Source organism: Nerophis ophidion, linkage group LG12 (genome assembly GCF_033978795.1).
Source record: "Nerophis ophidion isolate RoL-2023_Sa linkage group LG12, RoL_Noph_v1.0, whole genome shotgun sequence".
NCBI lineage: Eukaryota > Metazoa > Chordata > Actinopteri > Syngnathiformes > Syngnathidae > Nerophis > Nerophis ophidion.
Genome location: NC_084622.1, coordinates 57,522,193 through 57,549,618, shown reverse-complemented (window position 1 = coordinate 57,549,618; position 27,426 = coordinate 57,522,193). Strand labels below are relative to the sequence as shown.

Genomic DNA, 27,426 nt, shown 5'->3' with positions numbered 1-27,426 from the left:
CGTCCTTGCTGACAATATACCGCAGCGACAAAGTTAAAAGATTACACTCCACTTGCGTGTTGATTAAATAGCTTACAAATTCTTTTGGCTGACAGCGGTAAAAATAAACGCGGCAATTTTTTTGATATGGTTCAAATTTAAGTAAACTGGATTGTGCAGCTGGTTTAAATTTGTGTTACATTTCTTTTCCTTTATTGCCTGGCATGTAATCGCACCTGCTCCTTGTTCGTCAATACGCCGCCATGCCTGAGAGGTGCTGCTGCGAGATGATGTTTAATAGCGTTCAAGCACTCCGTGAATCTGCTCCAAAAAGAGCCTAATGCACACTGACAGACGGAAAACACCTGATGGCTCGGCACGCTGCTCCTATGCACACACACACACACACACACACACACACACATGCACACACACATTCCTACAATTCCGTAGATTCTAAGCTATGGTTCTTAGTTAATCATGTGAGGACCACTTTTGGAAAGATGAATTATCGCTCATATCTTTCTCTGTCAGATTTGATTTGGTCAGGGCTGCATATTGATTTTCAGCTCAGAGCAGATATCATGTACAGATACAAATATCGGGGCGGCGTTCACGAGTTTGCAAGCGGATTTTGGAGCGTCTGTCAAATAGTGAATGGTGGGGGTGGGGGTGGATTGCACTCTTTTTTTACAGGACATGAGCAGACGGGTGGGGGAGCATCTGTGAATTGCCTATTAAAGCCATCATAAATGCAGCGGCCATGCCGCGATTTCGTGACAAAAACCAGCTGGACTTAAGTTTGATCGATATTATTGATTTGGGGGCCGGGATTCATTCTTTGGCACATTGCATGTCTTGTAACAACGTTAACAGGGGTTGCTGCAATAATGGTCCACATTACTGATATCCTTGAGCATGACTCTAAATGCAAACCCCGTTTCCAGATGAGTTGGGAAATTGTGTTGGACGTAAATATAAACAAAATTGTTGCGATCTGCTGCTCAGATCTACACTATTTATTTTTCCATTTTGTATATTTCTCAGATTCCTTATTTCCTGTTTGCTTTGTCACCATGGTCACTCATCAGTCCACCTGCTAGTCTCGCCCCGCACACCTGCTAATAATTATCACCCTCCTATTTAAGCTCACCTTTTCTGTTCACTCATTCTCGGATCCTAATTTGCCCACGCGCATCAGTGACGACTCTCGTCCTTCCTATGTATTTTCTCGCTAGTTCTCACGCTAAGCCACTTTATATTCCAGCTTTCATGCTGAATGTTTTTGTTTACTCTTGTGTCCTCGTACCAAGTTTTAGTTTTCCTTGTGTTTTATCCTAGCTTTCACGCTAGCGTCTTTTGTTTACCTTTTCTCTTTACACCAGTGTTTTTGTTCATAGCCTTTTTGTTATTAAATAAATACCCTTTATCTCACCTATGCTGTGTTCTTCTTCGACGCATCCACGGGAAAACCACACCGGCATTACCATGCCGAAGAAGAGTCCTCACAGAAATATAATTTTCAACCCATATTCAGTTGAATATGCTACAAAGACAACATATTGGATGTTCAAACTGATAAACATTTTTTTTTGTTAACTTTAGAATTTGATGCCGGCAACACGTGACAAAGAAGTTGAAAAATTTGGCAATAAATACGGATAAAGTTGAGGAATGCTCATCAAACACTTATATGGAACATCCCACAGGTGTGCAGGCTAATTGGGAACAGTTGGGTGCCATGATTGGCTATAAAAGCAGCTTCCATGAAATGCTAAGTAATTCACAAACAAGGATGAGGCGACGGTCACCACTTTGTAAGCAAATTGTCGAACAGTTTTAGAACAACATTTCTCAACGAGCTATTGCAAGGAATTTAGGGATTTTACCATCTAAGGTCCGTGAAATCATCAAAAAGTTCAGAGAATCTGGAGAAATCACTGCACGTAAGCGATGATATTACGGGCTTTTGTTCCCTCAGGCGGTACTGCATCAAAAACCGACATCAATGTGTAAAGGATATCATCACATGGGCTCAGGAACACTTCATAAAACCACTGTCAGTAACTACAGTTGGTCGCTACATCTGTAAGTGCAAGTTAAAACTCTACTATGCAAAGCCAAACCCATTTATCAACAATATCCTGAAACGGCGCAGGCCCGAGCTCACCTAAGATGGACTGATGCAAAGTGGAAAGGTGTTCTGTGGCCTGACGAGTCTACATTTCAAATTATATTTGGAAACAGAGGACGTGGTGTCCTCCAGAACAAAGAGGAAAATAACTATTCGGATTGTTATTGGCGCAAAGTTTAAAATCCACTATCTATAATGGTATGGGGGTGTATTAGTGCCCAAGGCATGGGTAACTTACACATCTGTGAAGGCACCATTAATGCTGAATGGTCCATACAGGTTTTGAAGCAACATATGTTTTCAATCAATCAACGTTATCATGGACGCCCCTGCTTATTTCAACAAGACAAGTGTTACAACAGCGTGGCGTCATATAAAAAGAATGCTGGTACTTTCCTGGCCCGCCTACAGTCAAGACATGTCTCTCATCGAAAATGTGTGGCGCATTATGAAGCGTATAATACGACAGCGGAGACCCCGGACTGTTGAAGGACTGAAGCTGTACATAATGTTGTGATCCGATGGTCGGATCATCACCATATTGTTATTTTTGTTCCATTTTTATATCACTCTGCTGTTTGACATGCTTAGTTCCTGTTTTGTTCGATTCCATGGTCAGTTATTAGTTTCAGCTGCTACTCTCTTTTCCAGCACACCTGTCTTTACTAATCACCACCTTTTATAAGCCAGCATTTTCTGTTCACTCATTGTCGGATCTTAGTTTGTTCACATACATCTGCTTACGACTTGTCTCTCACTCTCGATTTCGCTAGCTCTCACACTAAGCTTTATTTTATTCCTAGCCTTCACGCTAGTTGTTTTGTGTTTCCTTTTGTGTGGCTTTGTGCCAAATGTTTGTGTTTCGGTTAATTTGACCTAGCTTTCCATGCTAGCGCTTTTATTTGCCTTTTCTATTTGTACCAGTGTTTTTGTTCATAGCTTCTTTTGTTTATTAAATCCCTTAGTTCTTACCTTTTTCCACGGAGGACCGAATCCGGCAACAATATGCCACGCAAGTCTAACACATAAAACAAAAACGGGAAAGAATTCCACTTTCAAAGCTTCAACAATTAGTTTCCTCAGTTCCCAAACGTTTTTTGAGTGTTGTTAAAAGAAAAGGTGATGTAACACCTTGAATGACTGTGACCTTCGATACCTCAGACGGCACTGTATCAAAAACCCACATCAATCTCTAAAGGATATCACCACATGGGCTCAGGAAAACTTCAGAAAACCACTGTAACTAAATACAATTTGTCGCTACATTTGTAAGTGCAAGTTAAAGCTCTACTATGCAAAGCAAAAGCCATTTATCAACAACATCCAGAAACGCCGCCAGCTTCTCTGGGCCCGAGATCATCTAAGTTGAACTGATGCAAAGTGGAAAAGTGTTCAGTGGTCTGACGAGTCAACATTTCAAATTGTTTTTGGAAATATTCGACATCCGTACCAAAGGGGAAGCGAACCATCCAGACTGTTATCGATGCAAAGTTCAAAAGCCAGCATCTGTGAGGGCACCATTAATGCTGAAAGGTGCATGCAGGTTTTGGAACAACATAAGTTGCCATCCAAGCGCCGTCTTTTTCATGGACGCCCCTGCTTATTTCAGCAAGACAATGCCAAGCCACGTGTTACAACAGTGTGGCTTCGTAAAAAAAGAGTGCAGGTACTTTCCTGGCCCGCCTGCAGTCCAGACCTGTCTCCCATCGAAAATGTGAGGCGCATTATGAAGCGTAAAATAGGACAGTGGAGACTGTTGAAGGACTGAAGCTCTACATAAAACAAGAATGGGAAAGAATTCCACTTTCAAAGCTTCAACAATTAGTTTCCTCAGTTCCCAAATGTTTATTGAGTGTTGTTAAAAGAAAAGGTGATGTAACAGTGGTGAACATGCCCTTTCCCAACTACTTTGGCACGTGTTGCAGCCATGAAATTCTAAGTTAATTATCATTTGCAAAAAAAAATTCAAGTTTTTGAGTTTGAACATCAAATATCTTGTCTTTGTGGTGCATTCAATAGAATATGGGTTGAAAAGGATTTGCAAATCATTGTATTTTGTTCATATTTACATACCACACATTTTCCCAACTCATATGGAAATGGGGTTGGTACACACATATGATCTTTCGATTCGAAGGAATATAATCAGAAGTTACACAAGTTTCACATTTCTCTTTGTTCCTGTCAGATGTGATTAGATGATGGTTGCATAAATTGATGATCAATATTTGAGTTGAGTCCTGCCGCTCGTCTGGCCCAGTGTTCTTTCTTTTTAACAGTGTAGTTTTGTGTACATCATTTTCATTAGCGACTGAGGTTGTGCAGCCCAGCATGATGTAAGCCTGTGTTAATTCAGCATGGACAGTGAAGGCTTTGTTCTCTGCCCTTTGGTGCAGCGCAGGGCTTGCTTATGTGACCCCTACCATTGTCGCGCCATGTGAAGTTGAGGCTTTGTTTTGCAGCTTCAGCTGAATCGAATAATAGTGAGGAATAAAAGCTCTCTTAATTTGAATGTTTTCCCCCTTAAACTGAGCTTGCATTTTTTGCATCATTAAGTTGTTTATTTTTCTCCGTACTCCTGCGCTTTAACTCTTTGACTTTAATCTTTCTTTTTTTTTTAAGTGTTTTTTTTTTTTTTTTTTTTGGGTGAAATGCAAAAGAGAGGCTAAATAGAAGAGGCCAGACTTTGATGTTTGAGCCGGTTTGCTATTGTTGTGTCAGTGCAAAACAAGATCAAGACCAAGACTTCCATCTCACCCTTAGTAGAGGTTATGAGTTAGGCTTTGTGGTCGGACTTAATCAGCAGTTTCAGTCTCCAACGTTAATGTAAAACCGCAGGTACACTTAACAGGATGAGAAGAGTCATAACCTACTTTGCTTGATTTCCTGGCCTATTTGAAGTGCATCACTGGCATGATACATACAAGCTGCACCGCTATTTGCACATCGCAAAGGCGGATACATGATAATTAGTTATCCTTCTGACGTCAAACGTATACAGCAAAAAGAATTCATAGAGAACCGTATCGTTTTTTTGTGTGATTTTTGCTTATGAATGCTTTCTTTGTTTTGTGAGAATTTGAATGCACTTAATGTTCCCTTTGTTCTCTCTTTAGGTCTGAGCTGCCACAAGCCGCGATTTCATCTGATCAGCATGAATCCACATCCTGTTTTAAACTGAATAAGTGCGAGGAAGCCAGCAAACAGTTCACTGCAGACCTTTCAAACACCCCTGACCACTAGTCTGTAACTCCAGCCAGACACTGAAAGGACAGATTCATTAGGCCACCCAACCGCCCAATTAGGAGCCAGATGGCGCTTCTGGCCAATCAAATCATGGATGCAAGAATTCTCAGCAGCATGAATGGCAGAGTTGAACTCTCCCAGTTTTTGAGGGTTACCAATCAAAGCGTTGTTACCCAGGATGACAATCGCAAGAACAGGAAGTACCCGTGTCCCTTGTGCGGGAAGCGTTTCCGCTTTAACAGCATCCTTTCACTTCACATGCGCACACACACCGGTGAAAAACCCTTCAAGTGTCCCTACTGTGACCACCGGGCGGCACAGAAGGGAAACCTGAAGATACACCTGCGTACCCACAAGCAGGGCATCTTGGGTAAAGGCCGTGGGCGCGTCAGAGAGGAGAACCGGTTGCTTCATGAGCTTGAAGAAAGGGCCATACTAAGGGACAGGCAGATGCGAGCCGGTCATGTTGGCCCTCAGCAAACATCTATCATAACCCAACATCAACAACCCCAACAGGGCCGGACACAAAACCAATTCCCCAGTAGCCAGCCGGTCGCATCCACGTCCCCTAAAGTCACGATGATCCACGAAGAGCCCACCCAGCCTTCACCCACTGGCTTCCGCTGCTCCTTCTGCAAGGGCAAGTTCCGAAAGCAGCAGGAACTCGAACGCCACATCCGGATCTTACACAAGCCCTACAAATGCACCTTGTGCGAGTTTGCCGCCTCACAGGAGGAAGAGCTCATAGCTCATGTTGAGACGACACACATAACTACCGATTCGGGTCCGGGACAAAAACCGGTTATGGGGACCAACGACAAAGGGAAGCCCGTTGGTGAATTTCCCTGTGATGTTTGCGGCCAAACCTTCAGCCAGGCCTGGTTCCTCAAAGGTCACATGAGGAAACACAAGGACTCTTTCGAGCACTGCTGTCAGATTTGTGGCCGTCGCTTCAAAGAACCCTGGTTTCTCAAGAACCACATGAAGGTTCACCTTAATAAACTGGCCTCCAAGGGTAATCTCCCGCCTGACCGTGACAATGCCCTTAAAATGCGTCACCTAACAGAAGATTATCAGAGCAGCCTATATTCTCAGTACATTTCCCGCATTCACAACAGGTTCCTCACTGCTGAGAGAGCTGACCAGACAGAATACAGCAAGTTACTCGCCACAGCCGGTATTGACATGAAGGTTATTGAGATGTTAGGTAGAGGTGTTTCCTCTGGTCTATGCACTCCGAATGAAGCCAAGAGCTCCTCATTGTTGGGATTAAATCAGTTTCACCCTCCCCTGAGCTCTGCCAATCTGGACTATCTGCAGAAGGTCATCTCCAGCAGAGAGGCAGTGAGCTACCCAGGCTGGCAGATAATGTCACCAGGGCTGCAGGCTGAACAGCACATGTTCAACCGCAAAGATCAGCAACATCAGCACAGCTCCTCCTACCTGCCAGAACGACGCCTCCCTGTGGATGATGGGAAAGCCGGCGTTGCTGAACAAGACGCCAACGCGGGGAGTCGACCCAGCAGTAAAGGCAGCCTGAGTCATCACGGGCTAACTGAGGTCATCACAGAGACCGGGAACACCCACTCCGGAAGTGCCTTTGAACGCCGACCGCAATCCTCTTCTCCAGCTTCAGCTATAGGTAACTTAGTTTAGGAGAAGGACATGTTGATCATTCAATAATTGAAATAGGTTCAACGGCAGAACCTGTAAGATCTAACACAATCCAATTTGGGACACTGCTAGAATTCCCAATTTGTTGTTTTTGAAGAATCAGACTGAACTTCCAGAGTCAAAATGTACTGTTTTGACATTCTAAACTGTCGTACAAGCCTGGAATGAAGTTGGCATTCAGGCGTCAAGGCTTTTAAAAAACAGTCTTATTGTTAAAGATCGAGGCACGCTGTGAATGTGATAGACCTCATAGATGTCAATCCTGTATCTCAATTTAAAATGTTTTTAGTTTTAACACTAAAAACATTTTAAATTGAGATACAGGATTGACATCTATGGGGTCTATTTTAGTTTTAACACGGGGCTTCACGGTGACAAAGGGGTAAATAAATGATAAATGGGTTGTACTTGTATAGCGCTTTTCTACCTTCAAGGTACTCAAAGCGCTTTGACACTACTTCCACATTTACCCATTCACACACACATTCACACACTGATGGAGGGAGCTGCCATGCAAGGCGCCAACCAGCACCCATCAGGAGCAAGGGTGAAGTGTCTTGCTCAGGACACAACGGACGTGACGAGGTTGGTACTAGGTGGGAATTGAACCAGGGACCCTCGGGTTGCGCACGGCCACTCTCCCCACTGCGCCACGCCGTCCCTAGTTAGTGCGTCTGCCTCACAATACGAAGGTCCTGCAGTCCTGGGTTCAAATCCAGGCTCGGGATCTTTCTGTGTGGAGTTTGCATGTTCTCCCCGTGAATGCGTGGGTTCCCTCCGGGTACTCCGGCTTCCTCCCACTTCCAAAGACATGCACCTGGGGATAGGTTGATTGGCAACACTAAAATTGGCCCTAGTGTGTGAATGTTGTCTGTCTATCTGTGTTGGCCCTGCGATGAGGTGGCGATTTGTCCAGGGTGTACCCCGCCTTCCGCCCGATTGTAGCTGAGATAGGCGCCAGCGCCCCCCGCGACCCCGAAAGGGAATAAGCGGCAGAAAATGGATGGATGGATAGTTTTAACACATGTGCAAAAAGAAGTTAAGGCCTACTGAAAGCCACTACTAGCGACCACGCAGTCTGATAGTTTATATATCAATGATGAAATATTAACATTGCAACACATGCCAATACGGCTTTTTTAGTTGACTAAATTGCAATTTTAAATTTCCCGGGGAGTTTCGTCTTGAAAACGTTGTGTAATGATGACGTGTACGCAAGACGTCACAGGTTTTTAGGAAGTATGAGTGCTACGCACACACACACAGCTAGCTAAAAGTCGTCTGCTTTAACGGCATAATTACATAGTATTTTGGAGATCTGTGTTTCTGAATCTTTTGCAATTTGTTCAATTAATAATGGAGAAGTCAAAGTAGGAAGATAGAGTTGGGAAGCTTTAGCCACACAAACACACGGTGATTCCTTGTTTAAAATTTACGGTGTTGAAACTTAACTATGGATCACAGCGGACATGGATCCCGACCACTTGTCAACCAGCAGGTTTCGGTGAGAAAATTGTGGTTAAAAAATCGCTTCTTACCGGATATCAGCTGAGCTAGCGCCTCACGTACAGCTGCCGTCGACTTCCCAGAGACACTGCGCGTCAACACCCGGCCGTGGAATGAATGAATGTATGATTTATTTTGAGCCATGCAACAAAACAAGAGAATGACATAAAATACAAAACAAATATATATATACATTATATTTACACCTACATTGTAAACATTACGGCCGAGTGTGAAGCGGCCGGAATGAGAATCAGCACCTCCAAATCCGAGTCCATGGTTCTCGCCCGGAAAAGGGTGGAGTGCCATCTCCGGGTTGGGGAGGAGACCCTGCCCCAAGTGGAGGAGTTCAAGTACCTAGGAGTCTTGTTCACGAGTGGGGGAAGAGTGGATCGTGAGATCGACAGGCGGATCGGTGCGGCGTCTTCAGTAATGCGGACGTTGTACCGATCCGTTGTGGTGAAGAAGGAGCTGAGCCGGAAGGCAAAGCTCTCAATTTACCGGTCGATCTACATTCCCATCCTCACCTATGGTCATGAGCTTTTGGGTCATGACCGAAAGGATAAGATCACGGGTACAAGCGGCCGAAATGAGTTTCCTCCGCCGTGTGGCGGGGCTCTCCCTTAGAGATAGGGTGAGAAGCTCTGTCATCCGGGAGGAACTCAAAGTAAAGCCGCTGCTCCTCCACATCGAGAAGAGCCAGATGAGGTGGTTCGGGCATCTGGTCAGGATGCCACCCGAACGCCTCCCGAGGGAGGTGTTTTTTTAGTGCACGTCCAACCGGTAGGAGGCCACGGGGAAGACCCAGGACACGTTGGGAAGACTATGTCTCCCGGCTGGCCTGGGAACGCCTCGGGATCCCCCGGGAAGAGCTAGACGAAGTGGCTGGGGAGAGGAAAGTCTGGGCTTCCCTGCTTAGGCTGCTGCCCCCGCGACCCGACCTCGGATAAGCGGAGGAAGATAGATGGATGGATGGATGTAAACATTACATGTGACTAATCTTTTGTAGATGTCAAGATTGGCTCAAAAAGGAGTGGGAAGAAGTCAACTTATTAACGTACATTTCTGACTATCAGGTACAGTTAAACTCACTAAAACACTAGCAACACAATAGAAAGATAAGGGATCGCCCAGAATTATCCTAGTAAATGTGTCTAAAAACATATGAATCCGTCTCAATGCAATCTCGTTTTTTTTTTTTTTTTTTTTTCTAGTCCGTCGCTATCAATATCCTCAAACACGAATCTTTCATCCTCGCTCAAATTAATGGGGAAATTGTCGTTTTCTCGGTCCGAATAGCACTTTTTGTTGGAGGCTCCCATTATAAACAATGTGAATATACGACGGGTGACGTCATCGTCTGTGACTTCCGGTAGAGGCAGGGCTTTTCTCCAGTTGCGAACTTTATCCTGGATGTTCTCTACTAAATCCTTTCAGCAAAAATATGGCAATATCGCGAAATGATCAAGTATGACACATAGAATGGACCTGATATCCCCGTTTAAATAAGAACATCTCATTTCAGTAGGCCTTTAAAAGACCTTAACTGTGACTACGTGTATGTTAGGTATTGCGTTTCTTAACGTCATGTAACTTCTGGGATATATTTTTCTACTTCTATCTCACATTCTACTTTTAGTCATACCCTTTGTTAAAACCGATCTTTATTTTACAATATGTTACAAAACAAGATACAAACATTTGAAGAAAAAGCTGGAGAATTAAACATTTAATGTCGTCTAAAGTGCAGGCTAGTGGGGTGCATGCAATACAAATGTAGAAGTATAAGTTTTCCAATTTTCAAAATGTATAACCTTGGGTAGGGGGGGGGGTGTTCCACTTTATATTTCAATAAATTAGGTGCAAGGTAATTAAAGCTTTTACAAAGTTACACGAGCAACAGGTTGTTCACAGTACCTACTACTTACATCTTGAGAGTACCTGAAACAGAATGAAGTCCAACAGGCGGCCCAGGTAAGGAAAGCAGCTACTGGCGGTCTTAAAAGTCGCTAGATGACATCATCGCTTCATTTGCATAATCAATTGCAATTGACAATGTAAAACATAAGACTATCGTCATGGGAGGAGCAACAGGTTAAAAGAAAAAAAATGCTAATTTTGCTTTTATTTAAAATCTTGCTCTGTAAACCCAGACAGAAACAATGGTATTCTTTGAAGACGTAAGAGCTTTCATGTCTATAAAGTACCCGAAAAAAGTGCCGTATTTTCCGGAATGCAGAGCGCACCGGTATTCAAGTAGCACTCACTAAATTTTTGAAGAAAATAAAAAGTTTTCCATATATTTGCATCAGTGGACTATAAACTGCAGGTATGGAGGTTGTGAAATGAGGTTTTTATTTACACAGAAATATTTTCCATCCATCCATCCACCCATCTTCTTCCGCTTATCCGAGATCGGGTCGCGGGGGCAGCAGCCTAAGCAGGGAAGCCCAGACTTCCCTCTCCCCAGCCACTTTGTGTAGCTCTTCCCAGGGGATCCCGAGGCGTTTCCAAGCCAGTCGGGAGACATAGTCTTCCCAACGAGTCCTGGGTCTACCTCGTGGCCTCCTACCAGTTGGACGTGCCCTAAACACCTCCCTAGGGAGGCGTTCGGGTGGCATCCTGACCAGATGCCTGAACCACCTCATCTGGCTCCTCTGGATGTGGAGGAGCACCATCTTTTCTTTGAGCTCCTCCCGGATGGCAGAGCTTCTCACCCTATCTCTAAGGGAGAGCCCCGCCTCCCGACGGAGGAAACTCATTTCAGTCGCTTGTACCCGTGATCTTGTCCTTTCGGTCATGACCCAAAGCTCATGACCATAGGTGAGGATGGGAACGTAGATCGACCGGTAAATTGAGAGCTTTGCCTCCCGGCTCAGCTCCTTCTTCACCACAACGGATCGATACAATGTCCACATTACTAAATACGCCGCACCGATCCGCCTGTCGATCTCACGATCCACTCTTCCTTCACTCGTGAACAAGACTCCTAGGTACTTGAACTCCTCCACTTGGGGCAGGGTCTCCTCCCCAACCCGGAGGTGGCACTCCACCCTTTTCCGGGCGAGGACCATGAACTCGGACTTGGAGGTGCTGATACTCATTCCGGTCGCTTCACACTCGACTGCGAACCGATCCAGTGAGAGCTGAAGATACTGGCCAGATGAAGCCATCAGGACCACATCATCTGCAAAGAGCAGAGACCTGATCCCGCGGCCACCAAACCGGAACCCTTCAACACCTTGACTGCGCATAGAAAAGTTATGAACAGAATCGGTGACAAAGGACAGCCTTGGCGGAGTCCAACCCTCACTGGAAACGTGTCCGACTTACTGCCAGCAATGCGTACCAAGCTCTGACACTGTTCGTACAGGGAGCGAACCGCCCCAATCAGACAGTCCGATAACCCATACTCTCTGAGCACTCCCCACAGGACGTACCGAGGGACACGGTCGAATGCCTTCTCCAAGTCCACAAAGCACATGTAGACTGGTTGGGCAAACTCCCATGCACCCTCAAGGACCCTGCCGAGTGTATAGAGCTGGTCCACAGTTCCACGACCAGGACGAAAACCACACTGTTCCTCCTGAATCCGAGGTTCGACTATCCGGCGTAGCCTCCTCTCCAGTAGACTTGAATAAACCTTACCGGGAAGGCTGAGGAGTGTGATCCCACGATAGTTGAAACACACCCTCCGGTCCCCCTTCTTAAAGAGAGGGACCACCACCCCGGTCTGCCAATCCAGAGGTACCGCCCCCGATGTCCATGTGATGCTGCAGAGTCTTGTCAACCAAGACAGCCCCACAGCATCCAGAGCCTTAAGGAACTCCGGGCGGACCTCATTCAATCCCGGGGCCTTGCCACCGAGGAGCTTTTTAACTAACTCAGCAACCCCAGCCCCAGAAATAGGAGAGTCCACCACAGATTCCCCAGGCACTGCTTCCTCATAGGAAGACGTGTTGGTGGGATTGAGGAGGTCTTCAAAGTATTCCTGCCACCGATCCACAGCATCCGCCGTCGAGGTCAGCAGAACACCATCCGCACCATACACGGTGTTGACAGTGCACTGTTTCCCCTTCCTGAGGCGGCGGATGGTGGTCCAGAATCGCTTCAAAGCCGTCCGGAAATCGTTTTTCACGGCTTCTCCGAACTCCTCCCATATCCGGGTTCTTGCCTCCGTGACCGCTAAAGCTGCACACTGTTTGGCCCCTTCGGTACCCGTCCACTGCCTCCGAAGTCCTATGAGCCAAAAGAACCCGATAGGACTCCTTCAGCTTGACGGCATCCCTCACTGCTGGTGTCCACTAACGGGTTCTGGGATTACCCCCACGACGGGCACCAACAACCTTGCGGCCACAGCTCCAATCAGCCGCCTCGACAATAGAGGTACGGAACATGGTCCATTCGGACTCAAGGTTCTGCACCTCCCTCGTGACATGTTCAAAGTTCTTCCGGAGGTGGGAATTGAAACTCTCTCTGACAGGAGACTCTGCCAGACGTTCCCAGCAGACCCTCTCAATGCGCTTGGACCTACCTGCCAGGTCTGTCTGGCATCCTTCCCCACCATCGCAGCCAACTCACCACCAGGTGGTGATCGGTAGAAAGCTCCGCCCCTCTCTTCACCCGAGTGTCCAAAGCATGAGGCCGCAAATCCGATGACACAACTACAAAGTCGATCATGGAACTGCAGCCTAGGGTGTCCTGGTGCCAAGTGCACATATGGACACCCTTATGTTTGAACAGGGTGTTTGTAATGGACAAATTGTGACGAGCACAAAAGTCCAATAACAAAACACCACTCAATCCCTCAGACGGCACTGTATGAAAAACCGACATCAATCTCTAAAGGATATCACCACATGGGCTCAGGAACACTTCAGAAAACCACTGTCACTAAATATAGTTGGTCGCTACATCTGTAAGTGCAAGTTAAAGCTCTACTATGCGAATCGAAAGCCATTTATTAACAACATCCAGAAACGCCGCCAGCTTCTCTGGGCCCGAGATCATCTGAGATGGACTGATGCAAAGTGGAAAAGTGTTCTGTGGTCTGACGAGTCCACATTTCAAAATATTTTTGGAAATATTCGACATTGTGTCATCCGGACCAAAGGGGATGCGAACCATCCAGACTGTTATCGATGCAAAGTTCAAAAGCCATCATCTGTGATGGTATGGGGGTGCATTAGTGCCCAAGACATGGGTAACTTACGCATCTATGAAAGCACCATACAGGTACATACAGGTTTTGGAACAACATATGCTGCCATCTAAGCGCCGTCTTTTTCATGGACGCCCCTGCTTATTTCAGCAAGACAATGCCAAGCCACGTGTTACGACAGAGTGGCTTCGTAAAAAAAGAGTGTGGGTACTTTCCTGGCCCACCTGCAGTCGAGACCTGTCTCCCATCAAAAATGTGTAGCGCATTATGAAGCGTAAAATACGACAGCGGAGACTGTTGAACGACTGAAGCGCTACATAAAACAAGAATGGGAAAAAATTCCACTTTCAAAGCTTCAACAATTAGTTTCCTCAGTTCCCAAACGTTTATCGAGTGTTGTTAAAAGAAAAGGTGATGTAACACAGTGGTGAACATGCCCTTTCCCAACTACTTTGGCACGTGTTGCAGTCATGAAATTCTAAGTTAATTATTATTTGCAAAGATAAAAAAAAAGTTCTAACATCAAATATCTTGTCTTTTTGGTGCATTCAATTGAATATGGGATGAAAAGGATTTGCAAATCATTGTATTCCGTCTATATTTACATCTAACACAATTTCCCAATTTTCGTTTTCGTCCTGGTCGTGGAACTGTGGACCAGCTCTATACTCTCGGCAGGGTTCTTGAGGGTGCATGGGAGTTTGCCCAACCAGTCTACATGTGCTTTGTGGACTTGGAGAAGGCATTCGACCGTGTCCCTCGGGAAGTCCTGTGGGGAGTGCTCAGAGAGTATGGGGTATCGGACTGTCTTATTGTGGCGGTCCACTCCCTGTATGATCAGTGCCAGAGCTTGGTCCGCATTGCCGGCAGTAAGTCGGACACATTTCCAGTGAGGGTTGGACTCCGCCAAGGCTGTCCTTTGTCACCGATTCTGTTCATAACTTTTATGGACAGAATTTCTAGGCGCAGTCAAGGCGTTGAGGGGTTCCGGTTTGGTGACCGCAGGATTAGGTCTCTGCTTTTTGCAGATGATGTAGTCCTGATGGCTTCATCTGGCCGGGATCTTCAGCTCTCACTGGATCGGTTCGCAGCCGAGTGTGAAGCGACCGGAATGAGAATCAGCACCTCCAAGTCCGAGTCCATGGTTCTCGCCCGGAAAAGGGTGGAATGCCATCTCCGGGTTGGGGAGGAGACCCTGCCCCAAGTGGAGGAGTTCAAGTACCTAGGAGTCTTGTTCACGAGTGGGGGAAGACTGGATCGTGAGATCGACAGGCGGATCGGTGCGGCGTCTTCAGTAATGCGGACGTTGTATCGATCCGTTGTGGTGAAGAAGGAGCTGAGCCGGAAGGCAAAGCTCTCAATTTACCGGTCGATCTACGTTCCCATCCTCACCTATGGTCATGAGCTTTGGGTCATGACCGAAAGGATAAGATCACGGGTACAAGCGGCCCAAATGAGTTTCCTCCGCCGTGTGGCGGGGCTCTCCCTTAGAGATAGGGTGAGAAGCTCTGCCATCCGGGAGGAACTCAAAGTAAAGCCGCTGCTCCTCCACATGGAGAGGAGCCAGATGAGGTGGTTCGGGCATCTGGTCAGGATGCCACCCGAACGCCTCCCTAGGGATGTGTTTAGGGCACGTCCAGCTGGTAGGAGGCCACGGGGAAGACCCAGGACACGTTGGAAAGACTATGTCTCCCGGCTGGCCTGGGAACGCCTCGGGATCCCCCGGGAAGAGCTAGACGAAGTGGCTGGAGATAGGGAAGTCTGGGCTTCCCTGCTTAGGCTGCTGCCCCCGCGACCCGACCTCGGATAAGCGGAAGATGATGGATGGATGGATGGACAATTTCCCAACTCTTATGGAAACGGGGTTTGTATTTAAATTACAAGTAATTTGCTGCAGTTAATCACGAATAAACTTGTCCAGCCCGATAGGCTCCAGCACCTCCTGTGACCCCAAAAGGGACAAGCTGTAGAAAATGGATGGATGGATCATCAAATCTCAAATGTGTGATCAGATTGTTTAAAATGTAACATTTGACAGCACTACTATGTTAACAATATTTCCACTGTCAGTCAAATGTCAGCATCAAGACAGAACAATCCGTCATCGGTAATCTCTTTGTAGACCTGTGAGTGTACGTCGAAAAAGGTAACCCATTAACTGTTATTTTTATTTCAAAGTACCGAACATTAATTTAACCGCAAATCAACGACAAAGATGTAGATAAAAGTAGGAAGAGATGGATAACGCAATAAAAGGTGGCAGATTTAACGTGCAGATGTTCATATGGTGCATGTCAGAGCCTGCAGGCCCTTACATCATATTTTAATGTCTCTGGCAAGTCCCCCAAATTCATGGAACATGAAGCACTAAATCACTTTAGTATGGCTTTTTGTCGGATTCCATTGTCTTCCCTTTGGCGGTGTTGAAAACCAAAATAATCGAATGACATCATCTCATAATCTTGAATATACGTTTTCGGTTTTTTAAACAAAGTGACAGCTGTGGTTTGATCTTTCTCCCCTCATGAGAGAAGGTGGACATGCAATGCAGGATCAGCAACAGAGCCGCCGATTTTACTGTCATCCACAAGGACGTTTGTCTTCTATTTTAAAGATAACGGCATCGTAGGCATTGTCGGGATAATTAGTACCCTCTATTTTATATCTGTCATATCCCCACCCAATTGCCTACGGGGGCACAAGATGTTAATGCATGCCATCTGGTGTTTTTAATGATTTGATATATACCACCCAGTGATTTTCATGATTTGATCTACCACCTGGTATTTTTATTGATAGTCTTCTGTTCCACCTGGTGGTTTGGATGATTTGGCTCTCTGGGTAAATGCCATTCTTGTCATGGCATCCTGCTAACATGCTATCATGAGCCTAAATTACAGCCATAACAGTTAAGAGAAGAGAGGCCAAACTAAACCCGTACTTTGCAGCGTTTCTTCTTCAGCTTGTCGCTGTGCTTGTTGTCTTCCTCTACTAAGTTAAAGGGGACCTTTTAATGAATTTATTTTACATTTAAAATTAGCGTGTGAATGTGAGCGTGAATGTTCAATCCAATCCAATCCACTTTATTTATATAGCACATTTAAACAACAATAACGTTTCCAAAGTGCTGCACAGCCATGTTAAAAACAATTGTAAAAAAAATAAATAAAAAACAAATAAATAAATAAAAAATAAAAAAATACAAAAAAGTATATATATATATATTATGCTCCACCAATGACTGAATAAAAACAAAAAATAAATGAATATAAAACCAATAAAAACAATATAAAAACAAATATGATTAAAAACTATTTTAAAGGGTAAAATCAATTAAAACAGTAAAATAGGAATCAAAGTGTATAAAAAACACAGAGGACAACAGAGGACAGAGGACCACACAACTCACGTAGTGTTAAAAGCCAAAGAATAAAAGTGGGTCTTAAGACGAGACTTAAAACACTCCACTGTGGAAGCAGTTTGAACATGGACCGGCAGAGTGTTCCAGAGCTTAGGGCCGACCACAGAGAAGGCCCTGTCTCCCCTGGTCTTAATGTTGTCTGTCTATTTGTGTTGGGCCTGTGATGAGGTGGCAACTTGTCCAAGTTGTACCGCCCGAGTGCAGCTGGGATAGGCTCCAGCCCCCTCGCGAGTATGAGAGGGATAAGCCGTTGAAAATGTATGGATGGAAAACACTTCCTTGTGGTCTAGATCAGTGTTTTTAAACCATCACAGTCCGGTGTGCCGTGGGAGATTATGTAATTTTACCTACAAACCCCGTTTCCGTATGAGTTGGGAAATTGTGTTAGATGTAAATATAAACGGAATACAATGATTTGCAAATCCTTTTCAACCCATATTCAGTTGAATGCACCACAAAGACAAGATATTTGATGTTCAAACTCATAAACTTTATTTTTTTTTTGCAAATAATAATTTACTTAGAATTTAATGGCTGCAACACGTGCCAAAGTAGTTGGGAAAGGACATGTTCACCACTTTTTTTTTTAACAATACTCAATAAACGTTTGGGAACTGAGGAAACTAATTGTTGAAGCTTTGAAAGTGGAATTCTTTCCAATTCTTGTTTTATTTGGAGCTCCAGTTGTTCAACAGTCCGGGGTCTCCGCTGTCGTATTTTACGCTTCATAATGCGCCACACATTTTCGATGGGAGACAGGTCTGGACTGCAGGCGGGCCAGGGAAGTACCCGCACTCTTTTTGTACGACGCCACGCTGTTGTAACATTTGTCTTGCTGAAATAAGCAGGGGCGTTCATGATAACGTTGCTTGGATGACAACATATGTTGCTCCAAAACCTGTATGGACCTTTCAGCATTAATGGTGCCTTCACAGATGTGTAAGTTACCCATGCCTTGGGCACTAATGCACCCCCATACCATCACAGATGCTGGCTTTTGAATTTTGCGCCTATAACAATCCGAAAGGTTATTTTCCTCTTTGTTCTGGAGGACACCACATCCTCTGTTTCCAAGTATAATTTGAAATGTGGACTCGTCAGACCACAGAACACTTTTCCACTTTGCATCAGTCCATCTTAGGTGAGCTCGGGCCCGGCCAAGCCGGCGGCGTTTGAGGATATTCTTGATAAATGGGTTTGGCTTTGCATAGCAGAGTTTTAACTTACAGATGTAGCGACCAACTGTAGTTACTGACAGTGGTTTTATGAAGTGTTCCTGAGCCCATGTGGTGATATCCTTTCCACACTGATGTCGGTTTTTGATGCAGTACCGCCTGAGGGATCAAAAGTCCGTAATATCATCGCTTACGTGCAGTGATTTCTCCAGATTTTTTCAATTTTTGGATGATTTTACGGACAGCAGATGGTAAAATCCCTAAATTCCTTGCAATAGCTCGTTGAGGAATGTTGTTGTAAAACTGTTTGACAATTTGCTTACAAAGTGGTGACCTTCACCCCATCCTTGTCTGTGAATTACTTAGCATTTCATGGAAGCTGCTTTTATACCCAATCATGGCACCCAACTGTTCCCAATTAGCCTGCACACCTGTGGGATGTCCCATATAAGTGTTTGATGAGCATTCCTCAATTTTATCAGTATTTATTGCCACCTTTCCCAACTTCTTTGTCACGTGTCGCTGGCATCAAATTCTAAAGTTAATGATTATTTGCGCAAAAAAAAATGTTTATCAGTTTGAACATTAAATATGTTGTCTGTGTAGCATATTCAACTGAATATGGGTTGAAAATGATTTGCAAATCATTGTATTCCGTTTATATTTACTTTTAACAAAATTTCCCAACTCATATGGAAACGGGGTTTGTATTTGGTTTAAAAATATTTTTTGCAAACCAGTAATAATAATCCGCAAATGTGCCGTTGTTGAGGGTCCGTGCTGCCTAGAGCTCGGCAGAGTAACCGTGTAATACTCCTCCATATCAGTAGGTGGCAGCAGGTAGCTAATTACTTTGTAGATGTCGGGAACATGGTTTGTCGTGATCACAATATGCAGACGACATTGTGCAAGTAAAAATGTATCTAATGCTTAAACCAAAAACAAAAAAAAAGGTGAGTGCCCCTAAGAAAAGGCATTGAAGCTTAGGGAAGGCTATGCAAAATGAAACTAAAACTGAACTGGTTGGAAAGTGAACAAAAACAGAATGCTGGACAACAGCAAAGACTTACAGCGTGTGGAGCAGACGGCGTCCACCAAGTACATTCGAACATGACCTGACAATCAACAATGTCCCCGCAAAGAGGGATCGCGACATATTAAATCGGCTTGATTGCTTAAACAAAGCAGGTGTGGGGAATAGCGCTCAAGATAGACATGAAACTGCTACAGGAAAATACCACTAAAACAGGAAAAGCCAAAATAAGAGTGCAAGACAAGAACTAAAAAAGGCCAACATGGCACTGCCATATTTATTATTGAAGTCACAAAGTGCATTATTTTTTTTAACATGCCTCAAAACAGCAGCTTGGAACTTAGGACATGCTCTCTCTGGGCGGGTTGAGGTGGGGGGGGTGAGGAAGGGTATAGCGGGGGTGTATATTGTAGCGTCCAGGAAGAGTTAGTGCTGCAAAGGGATTCTGGGTATTTGTTCTGTTGTGTTTGTGTTGTGTTACAGTGCGGATGTTCTCCCGAAATTTGTTTGTCATTCTTGTTTGGTGTGGGTTCTCAGTGTGGCGCATATTTGTAAAAGTTTTAAAGTTGTTTATACGGCCACCCTCGGTGTGACCTGTATAGCTGTTGACCAAGTATGCCTTGCATTGCAAAAAGCCGTGTATATAATGTGACGGGGCTGGCAGGCAAAGGCAGTGCTTTTAAGGTTTAGTGGCGCTCTGTACTTCTCCTTACGTCCGTGTACGCAGCGGCGTTTTAAGAAGTCATAGATTTTACTTTTTTGAAACCGATTATTTTGAAACCGATACCGATATTATTGGACATCTTTAGTTTTAAATGTTGTACGGACATACAAATGTTTTAAATGTGATTGTCTGTCAGTAGACTTGATACGTACTCGTTAAAAACTACAACAACAATGGCATGAGAAGACATAGTCAAAGTGGAGCCACGGGTCTTGAAGAGATGGTCAGAAAGCGGTCTGTAAAACATAACCTATGTAACATTTTGACCAAAAGAACCATCATTACATGTTATGTTGACCAAAAGGAAGTGTTCTAAATGTCAAAAAAAAAAATCCTAATACGACACTTTTAACCTTTGTCTTGTGTTAGGGTCGGCACCGACCCGTTTTAGTTTTTAAATGCATAAAAACACCACATACATTCATTTTTTTGCATCAACGCTTTTTGACTTTGTCAGGAACCTCTTTGTCAACAAAATAAAACATTTTAATTTTTTTCACAAAATTATAAAATGCTCTGGTAGAAATTATGCTCTTGGTGTTGTTAGGGTCGGTTTCGACCCGGTTATAAAAATAAGATGATAAAGCAATGATAAGAGCCAAAACTGAACACACTGACAGCCAGCTCCTCTCCCAATCATGTGAGCTTTAGTGGATTCTCATTTTACCTTGTTATCCTGTACAAAAACGAACAAAAGACGGACACTAAAAGTGTCACTTTTTGCCACTCTGATTTTGTTTTTTTTATTAGTTTTGGAGCTAGTAATCTATTTCTCTTGGTTTCATTTGCTTGATTGGTTGCTTGTTTGATGTTGGATTTCTGTTGCTGAAAAAAATACTTTTTAGCCTTTTTCTTGAAGTAAATATATATGGGTCGAAATTGACCCGTAACACCATAGATGTTCCTATAGTTAAAATTCTTAAAATGAAAAAATAAACAAAACACATTTATTTAAGAGATGTGTTCTAATACCCCTTAGTAATAGTTAGGTAACACAACAACCTTTTTTTATTTATATGATTCTCTTGATGTTCGTTTTGCCATTTTTAAAAATTGAAATCGAGGGGTATAAATGATAAATGAGTTGTACTTGTATAGCGCTTTTCTACCTTCAAGGTACTCAAAGCGCTTTGACACTACTTCCACATTTACCCATTCACACACACATTCACACACTGATGGAGGGAGCTGCCATGCAAGGCACCAACCAGCACACATCAGGAGCAAGGGTGAAGTGTCTTGCTCAGGACACAACGGACGTGACGAGGTTGGTACTAGGTGGGAATTGAACCAGGGACGCTCGGGTTGCGCACGGCCACTCTCCCCACTGCGCCACGCCGTCCCTATATACTGACAAAATAAGGCCCAATGGCCCAAACCAAAAATATTAAAACCAATATTTTCAAGGATAAGGAAGCCTAACAAAGTAACCAAGAGATGAGAAACAAATTGGATGATAGATAATTGTTTTTAGTGTATTTTACAGCTGATTTTAAACACGGGTCAAAACAGACCCGTTAACATAAGAGATGGTAACAGAAAGCTAACACAAGGTCAAAGTCCATTGAAGTTGGACGTGATCTTGCAGGACTGGACTAGATCCAGGCCGTGTAGCAGAGATAAATGGATCAGGTCTAATCTCCTTAGATGTTTTTGTTTATGCATTGTGCGCCTGGACTGCGATCTGCATATTCCACATGTCAATGTCTGGCGTGCGTCGGGCAAATCCACTTGTAGTTACGCTTAAAGTAACTGTTGTTTTCATTTTTCTCCCCCTATCTCCCAACACCATATGCCGTCACTTTTTTGGATTCGAGAGCATGCAGTTCTGGGATGGCACATTCTGCATCAGACTCTAATTTCAGTCAATATTAAGCATGGAAACTAATTCATTGTAAAGGTCAGGCGTCATTGCTTTAGTCAATGATGAATCCGGCAGGCTTTCCCCCCCCCCCTCTTCCCTTCTCCTCTCTGTTCTTAGTTCTGTGTAATGGTAGACTCACTCTGGGGGCTTAGCACCGCATTGTTTAGCTCTGACAATATATCCCTGAGACCTCTGCAGCTGCTCCCTGTGCTCACAATGACAGATTAATTAACACAATCACACACTGCTGGCCCGGGCTCAACACTCAGGTCTGCTGCAGGACAGATAGGTAAATCCTACACATATGGCCAACACGCACCACTTGATGAGGGTTTAATAACAGGGGGATAAGTTTTTTGGAGATTGGTGGGGAGAGGGCTGGGTATGTGCTTTTGGATGGTCGGAGGAAGTGAGAAAGTGTTTTCTAATTCAGGAGATGCTGAGGAAGAATTACCCCTGCCAGATGTTCAGCTTGAGGAACATTGATTAGTCCAGAATTACTGGCTGCATTATTCATACTACAGCCTATGGTGGTCAGGATGTTATTGATGTCCTCAATATGGATAGCAAATATAGTACAGTCATGGCTGTCAGGGAGAGAGACGGGTCCTTTGTTTGAGTCGTTCGCTGGGATTTAGATTCCCGGCGACAAATACCATCTTAAATGACTATCTGCTTTCAATAGGAGGCAAATTGCTTCTCTCAATATCTGATCAGGGCAGATTTGAAAATGCACATAGGAGTAATGCTTAGGATGATAAACTAATGAAGGATGCATGCTTAAGGCTTGTGACCTACATTGGTCCGGATTAGAGGACAAATATTCCAAACAAACCTAAAACGATCTGACACATAGTAATTAACTAGTCCATTTAGTACTTTTAACCTCGAGATCAACGAGCCGAGCCATGTGACGATGTCCTGTCATGTTCTCCACTTAGTTATTTCCTTTCACAGTCGGAAAGAAAATAATTGTTTGATTTGACCAGTTGACACGACGTGCGGTTCTGCAGAATATTACTTTTCCTTAAAGGGGAACGTTATCACCAAACCTATGCAAGCGTCAAAATATACCTTGATGTTGCAGAAAAAAGACCATGTATTTTTTTAACCGATTTCCGGAATCTAAATGGGTGAATTTTGGCAAATTAAACGCCTTTCTGTTTATCGGTCTTTTAGCGATGACGTCAGAACGTGACGTCACCGAGGTAACACACCCGCCATATTCATTTTCACATTACAAACACCTGGTCTGTTATTTTCCGTTTTTTCTACTATTTTTTGGAACCTTGGAGACATCATGCCTCGTCGGTGTGTTGTCGGAGGGTGTAACAACACTAACAGGGAGGGATTCAAGTTGCACCACTGGCAAGAAATCTGCCGCCAGACCCCCATTGAATGTACCAAAGTGTCTCCACATTTGACCGGCGATGCTAAGACAGACATGGCACAGAGATGTATGGATAACCTGCAGATGCATTTGCAACGATTAAGTCAACGAAATCACAAAGGTGAGTTTTGTTGATGTTGTTGACTTATGTGCTAATCAGACATATTTGGTCACGGCATGACTGCCAGCTAATCGATGCTAACATGCTACGCTAATCGATGCTAACATGCTATTTACGCTAGCTGTATGTACATTTGAAACTAGATACCCACATTTAATGTGAAACGAACACTTACCAATCGACGGATTTAAGTTGCTCCAGTGTCACAAGATGCGAAAGTCCTGATCGTTTAGTCTCCACATTTTACCGGCGATGCTAATTAGGCAGCCTTGCTATAGGTCACTTCATTAGGTACACCCACGCTATGGCCGAATAGCATCATTAGCTATTCGCTCAATAGCTTCAATTTCTTCTTCGATTTCGTTTTCGCTATCTACCTCCATACTCCGACCATCCGTTTCAATATATGCGTAATCTGTTGAATCGCTTAAGCCGCTGAAATCCGAGTGTGAATCCGAGCTAATGTCGCTATATCTTGCTGTGGTAACCGCCATGTTGTTTGTATTGGCAGCCCTGTATGACGTCACAGGGAAATGGATAGTGGTTTCGAAGATAGCGAAAATAAGGCACTTTAAAGCTTCATTTAGGGATATTCCGGGACCGGTAAAATTTTGAAAAAAAATTCAAAAAATACAACAAGCCAATGGGAACTGATTTTTATTGTTTTTAACCCTTTTGAAATTGTGATAATGTTCCCCTTTAAGATGCTCCTGTTCCTGCAGTCTCGTCATAGTGATTGACGGCAGAAAAAGGTTAACGGTTACCCTTTGTGGAACAGTAAACAGGACAGATTCGAGTTACGGAGGAATGATTGTGTTGGGAACCATGAATTACTATCCTTATGAATAGTTAATGAATCATTAATAAAGTGGACGAAATAACAGAAATGTCCAAATTAGTATTCTATCATAGAACGCTTTGTCAGGTGCAACTTTGTTCACTTATTGAAAAATAAGCAATATTGTATCACATTGTTGAAAAATAAGCAATATTGTATCACACGCAGAATGGCTTCTGCCTTCGGTTAGTACAGGGGTGCCCACACTTTTTCTGCAGGCGAGCTACTTTTCAATTGACCAACTCGAGGGGATCTACCTCATTTATATATCTCATTTATATTTATTTATTTATGAAAGAGACATTTTTGCAAAAAAGTTAAATGTGTTTAATGATAATACAAGCATGTGTAACACATATAGATTTCTTTCTTTCACAAAGACAAGAATATAAGTTGGTGTATTACCTGATTCTGATGACTTGCATTGATTGGAATCAGACAGTAATGATGATAACGCCCACATTTTCAAATGGAGGAGAAAAAAAGTTGTCCTTTCTGTACAATACCACATGAAAGTGGTTGGTTTTTGGCATCTAATTCATCCAGCTTCCATACACTTTACAAGAAAAACATTGGCGGCAAATTCCGTAGCTTGCTTGATTGACATTCACGGCACCCGAGGGTCTTGTGAGATGACGCTGGCTGCTGCCAGTTCATTATTATGAAAAAATGACAGAGAGGAAGGCGAGAAACACTTTTTATTTCAACAGACTTTCGCGCCGTCCCTTCCGTCAAAACTCTAAAGGCAGACTGCACATTTCCTATCTTCACAATAAAAGCCCTGCTTCATGCTGCCTGCGCTAACAAAATAGTGATGTGCACGCCAGCTTTCTGAGGGATCGCTTGTGCACGCCAGTTTTCCGAGACTCGGTATTTAGTTAGCGCAGGCGGCATGAAGCAGGGCTTTTATTGTGAAGATAGGAAATGTGCAGTCGGCCTTTAGAGTTTTGACGGAAGGTACGGCGCGAGAGTCTGTTGAAATAAAAAGTGTTTCTCGCCTTCCTCTCGGTCATATTTTCATAATAATGATCTTGCAGCAGCCAGCGTCATCTCACAAGACCCTCCGGTACCGTGAATGTCATTTAAGTGACGTCTTGGTGAAGATTGATGATCACAAATTTTTAGGTCTATTTTTTTTTAAAGCCTGGCTGGAGATCGACTGACACACCCCCCGCGGTCGACTGGTAGCTCGCGATCGACGTAATGGGCACCCCTGATATAGCAGTTAGCATTCCATGACCCACAATGCACTTCTGCCATGACCCTCCCCTCCCGCCGAATTCTTATTGGTTGACGTGTGTGTGACGATTGCTGACATTTTCTTCGTCTCTTCCGGGAATTAGATAAATAATATTATTTTATATTTTACGGTAATGTGTTAATAATTTCACCTATAAGTCGCTCCGGAGAATATGTCACACCAAACTATGAAAAAAACTGCGACTTATAGTCCGAAAAATACGGTACATACCGTACTGTTTACGTCAGGGGTGCCCATTACGTCGATCGCGATCGACTGGTCGATCTCGGAGGGTGTGTCAGTCGATCTCAAGCCAGGCATTAAAAAATAGACATAAAAATGAGCAATCATCAATCATACCAAGACTTCACTTTCGTCAGTTGTTTGACATTCTCGGCACCCGAGGATCTTGTGAGATGACGCTGGCTGCTGCGAGCTCATATTTAAGAAAAAAATCACTAACAGGGCGGACGCAGAGAAACACATTTTATTTCTAGAGACTCCGTACCTACTGTCAAAACTCTAAAGAGCGACTGCACAGTTCCTGTCTTCACCATAAAAGACCTGTTTCATCCTGCCTGTGCTAACAAAATAAGAGTCTCAGAAAGCTAGCGTGCACAAGCTAGCAAGCTACGGAGTTTGATGCCAATGTATTTCTCCCCCGCCCTCAGCGACCGCTTTCTCACTTGCTTGCCCACCCGCACAGTCACTGACGTCACTCACCTGCTGCCAGACATTAAAGGGCCACACACATATGCTACTCTCATAACAAAGTGTTTAAAAACGAGTATGCAAGTTGGACAAATGAGATGCCAAATCCAACCACTTTCATGTGGTATTGGACAGAAAGGAGGACTTTTTTTCTCCTCCATTTGAAAATGTGGACATTATCAGCACTGTCTAATTCCAATCAATGCAAGTCATCAGAATCAGGTAATACACCAACTTATATTCTTGTCTTCATGAAAGAAAGGAATCTATGTGTGTTAAACATGCTTGTATTATCATTAAACACCATTAACTTGTTAACAAAAATGTCTCTTTCATAAATAAATAAATATAAATTATAAATAGGAATGAGGTAGATCTCCTCGACTTGGTCAATTGAAAAGCAGCTCGCCTGCAGAAAAAGTGTGAGCGCCCCTGGTTTACGTGTTTAAGCACTTTTTAAAAAAAGTAGAAATCTACCCCAAAAGGACAACTTATGGTTGCCAAAGTGATTCAAAGTAATATTTTGATATCGACACATCTCATGTGTGCATTTCTTAAGGGTATACTAGTAATGCATGCACAGATGAGATGTGTCAATATCAAAGTATTACTTCGAATCCCTTTTCGGCAACCAAGAATACATTGATTTAATGAGTACATCCAAACACTTTATTAACGTGTATTACAGTATGTGCATGAACAAAGAGCAGTTAATATTGTATGTAGCTTTTAAACATCAACAACAGTCATTTACAATCTCATTAATATCATAGAAATGGCAAACTCTTTAATTGTTTGGACACGATTAAGGCTTAAATAATTCCAAACACATATCGTTACAATAACCACAAATATAAAGTCTTTGTCTCAAGTGAAATAATCAGTTGTGGACAGACAAAGTCCCAGCATTGCAGCTTTCGTAAGTGTGAGCGCTCACCCGGCAGGAATCCATTTTTGACAGGGGGCCCCGCTGAAAAAATGCAATGCCCCCCACTTAAATGTTTTTCTGCAACCGGGGTTGGTTGTCACAAATACCTCATTGTTACAATGAGTTGGACATTGAGAGTGATGTATATTTCAAAACCTTAAGCTTCAATTTCATGCAGGAATGCTGGTTGAAAGATGTTTTAATGACGTGCAATTGGAGCAAACTGACTTGTTCTTACTCCAGTGTGACAACTAACACCGTTCTCCTCCACTATGCAGCCT

At 43.7% G+C, this 27,426-nt stretch overlaps 1 protein-coding gene across 1 annotated transcript in view; it reads left to right on the top strand.

Annotated features, from left to right (window-relative positions):
• Positions 1 to 242: 242 nt before the first annotated feature.
• Positions 243 to 27,426, top strand: part of LOC133562853 (zinc finger protein 536-like) — a 100,517-nt gene continuing 73,333 nt past the window's right edge. Inside the window, exons 1-2 of the mRNA XM_061916658.1 lie at positions 243 to 253; positions 5,398 to 7,001. Coding sequence (XP_061772642.1) covers positions 243 to 253; positions 5,398 to 7,001 — 1,615 coding nt within the window. The remainder of the gene's footprint in view (positions 254 to 5,397; positions 7,002 to 27,426) is intronic.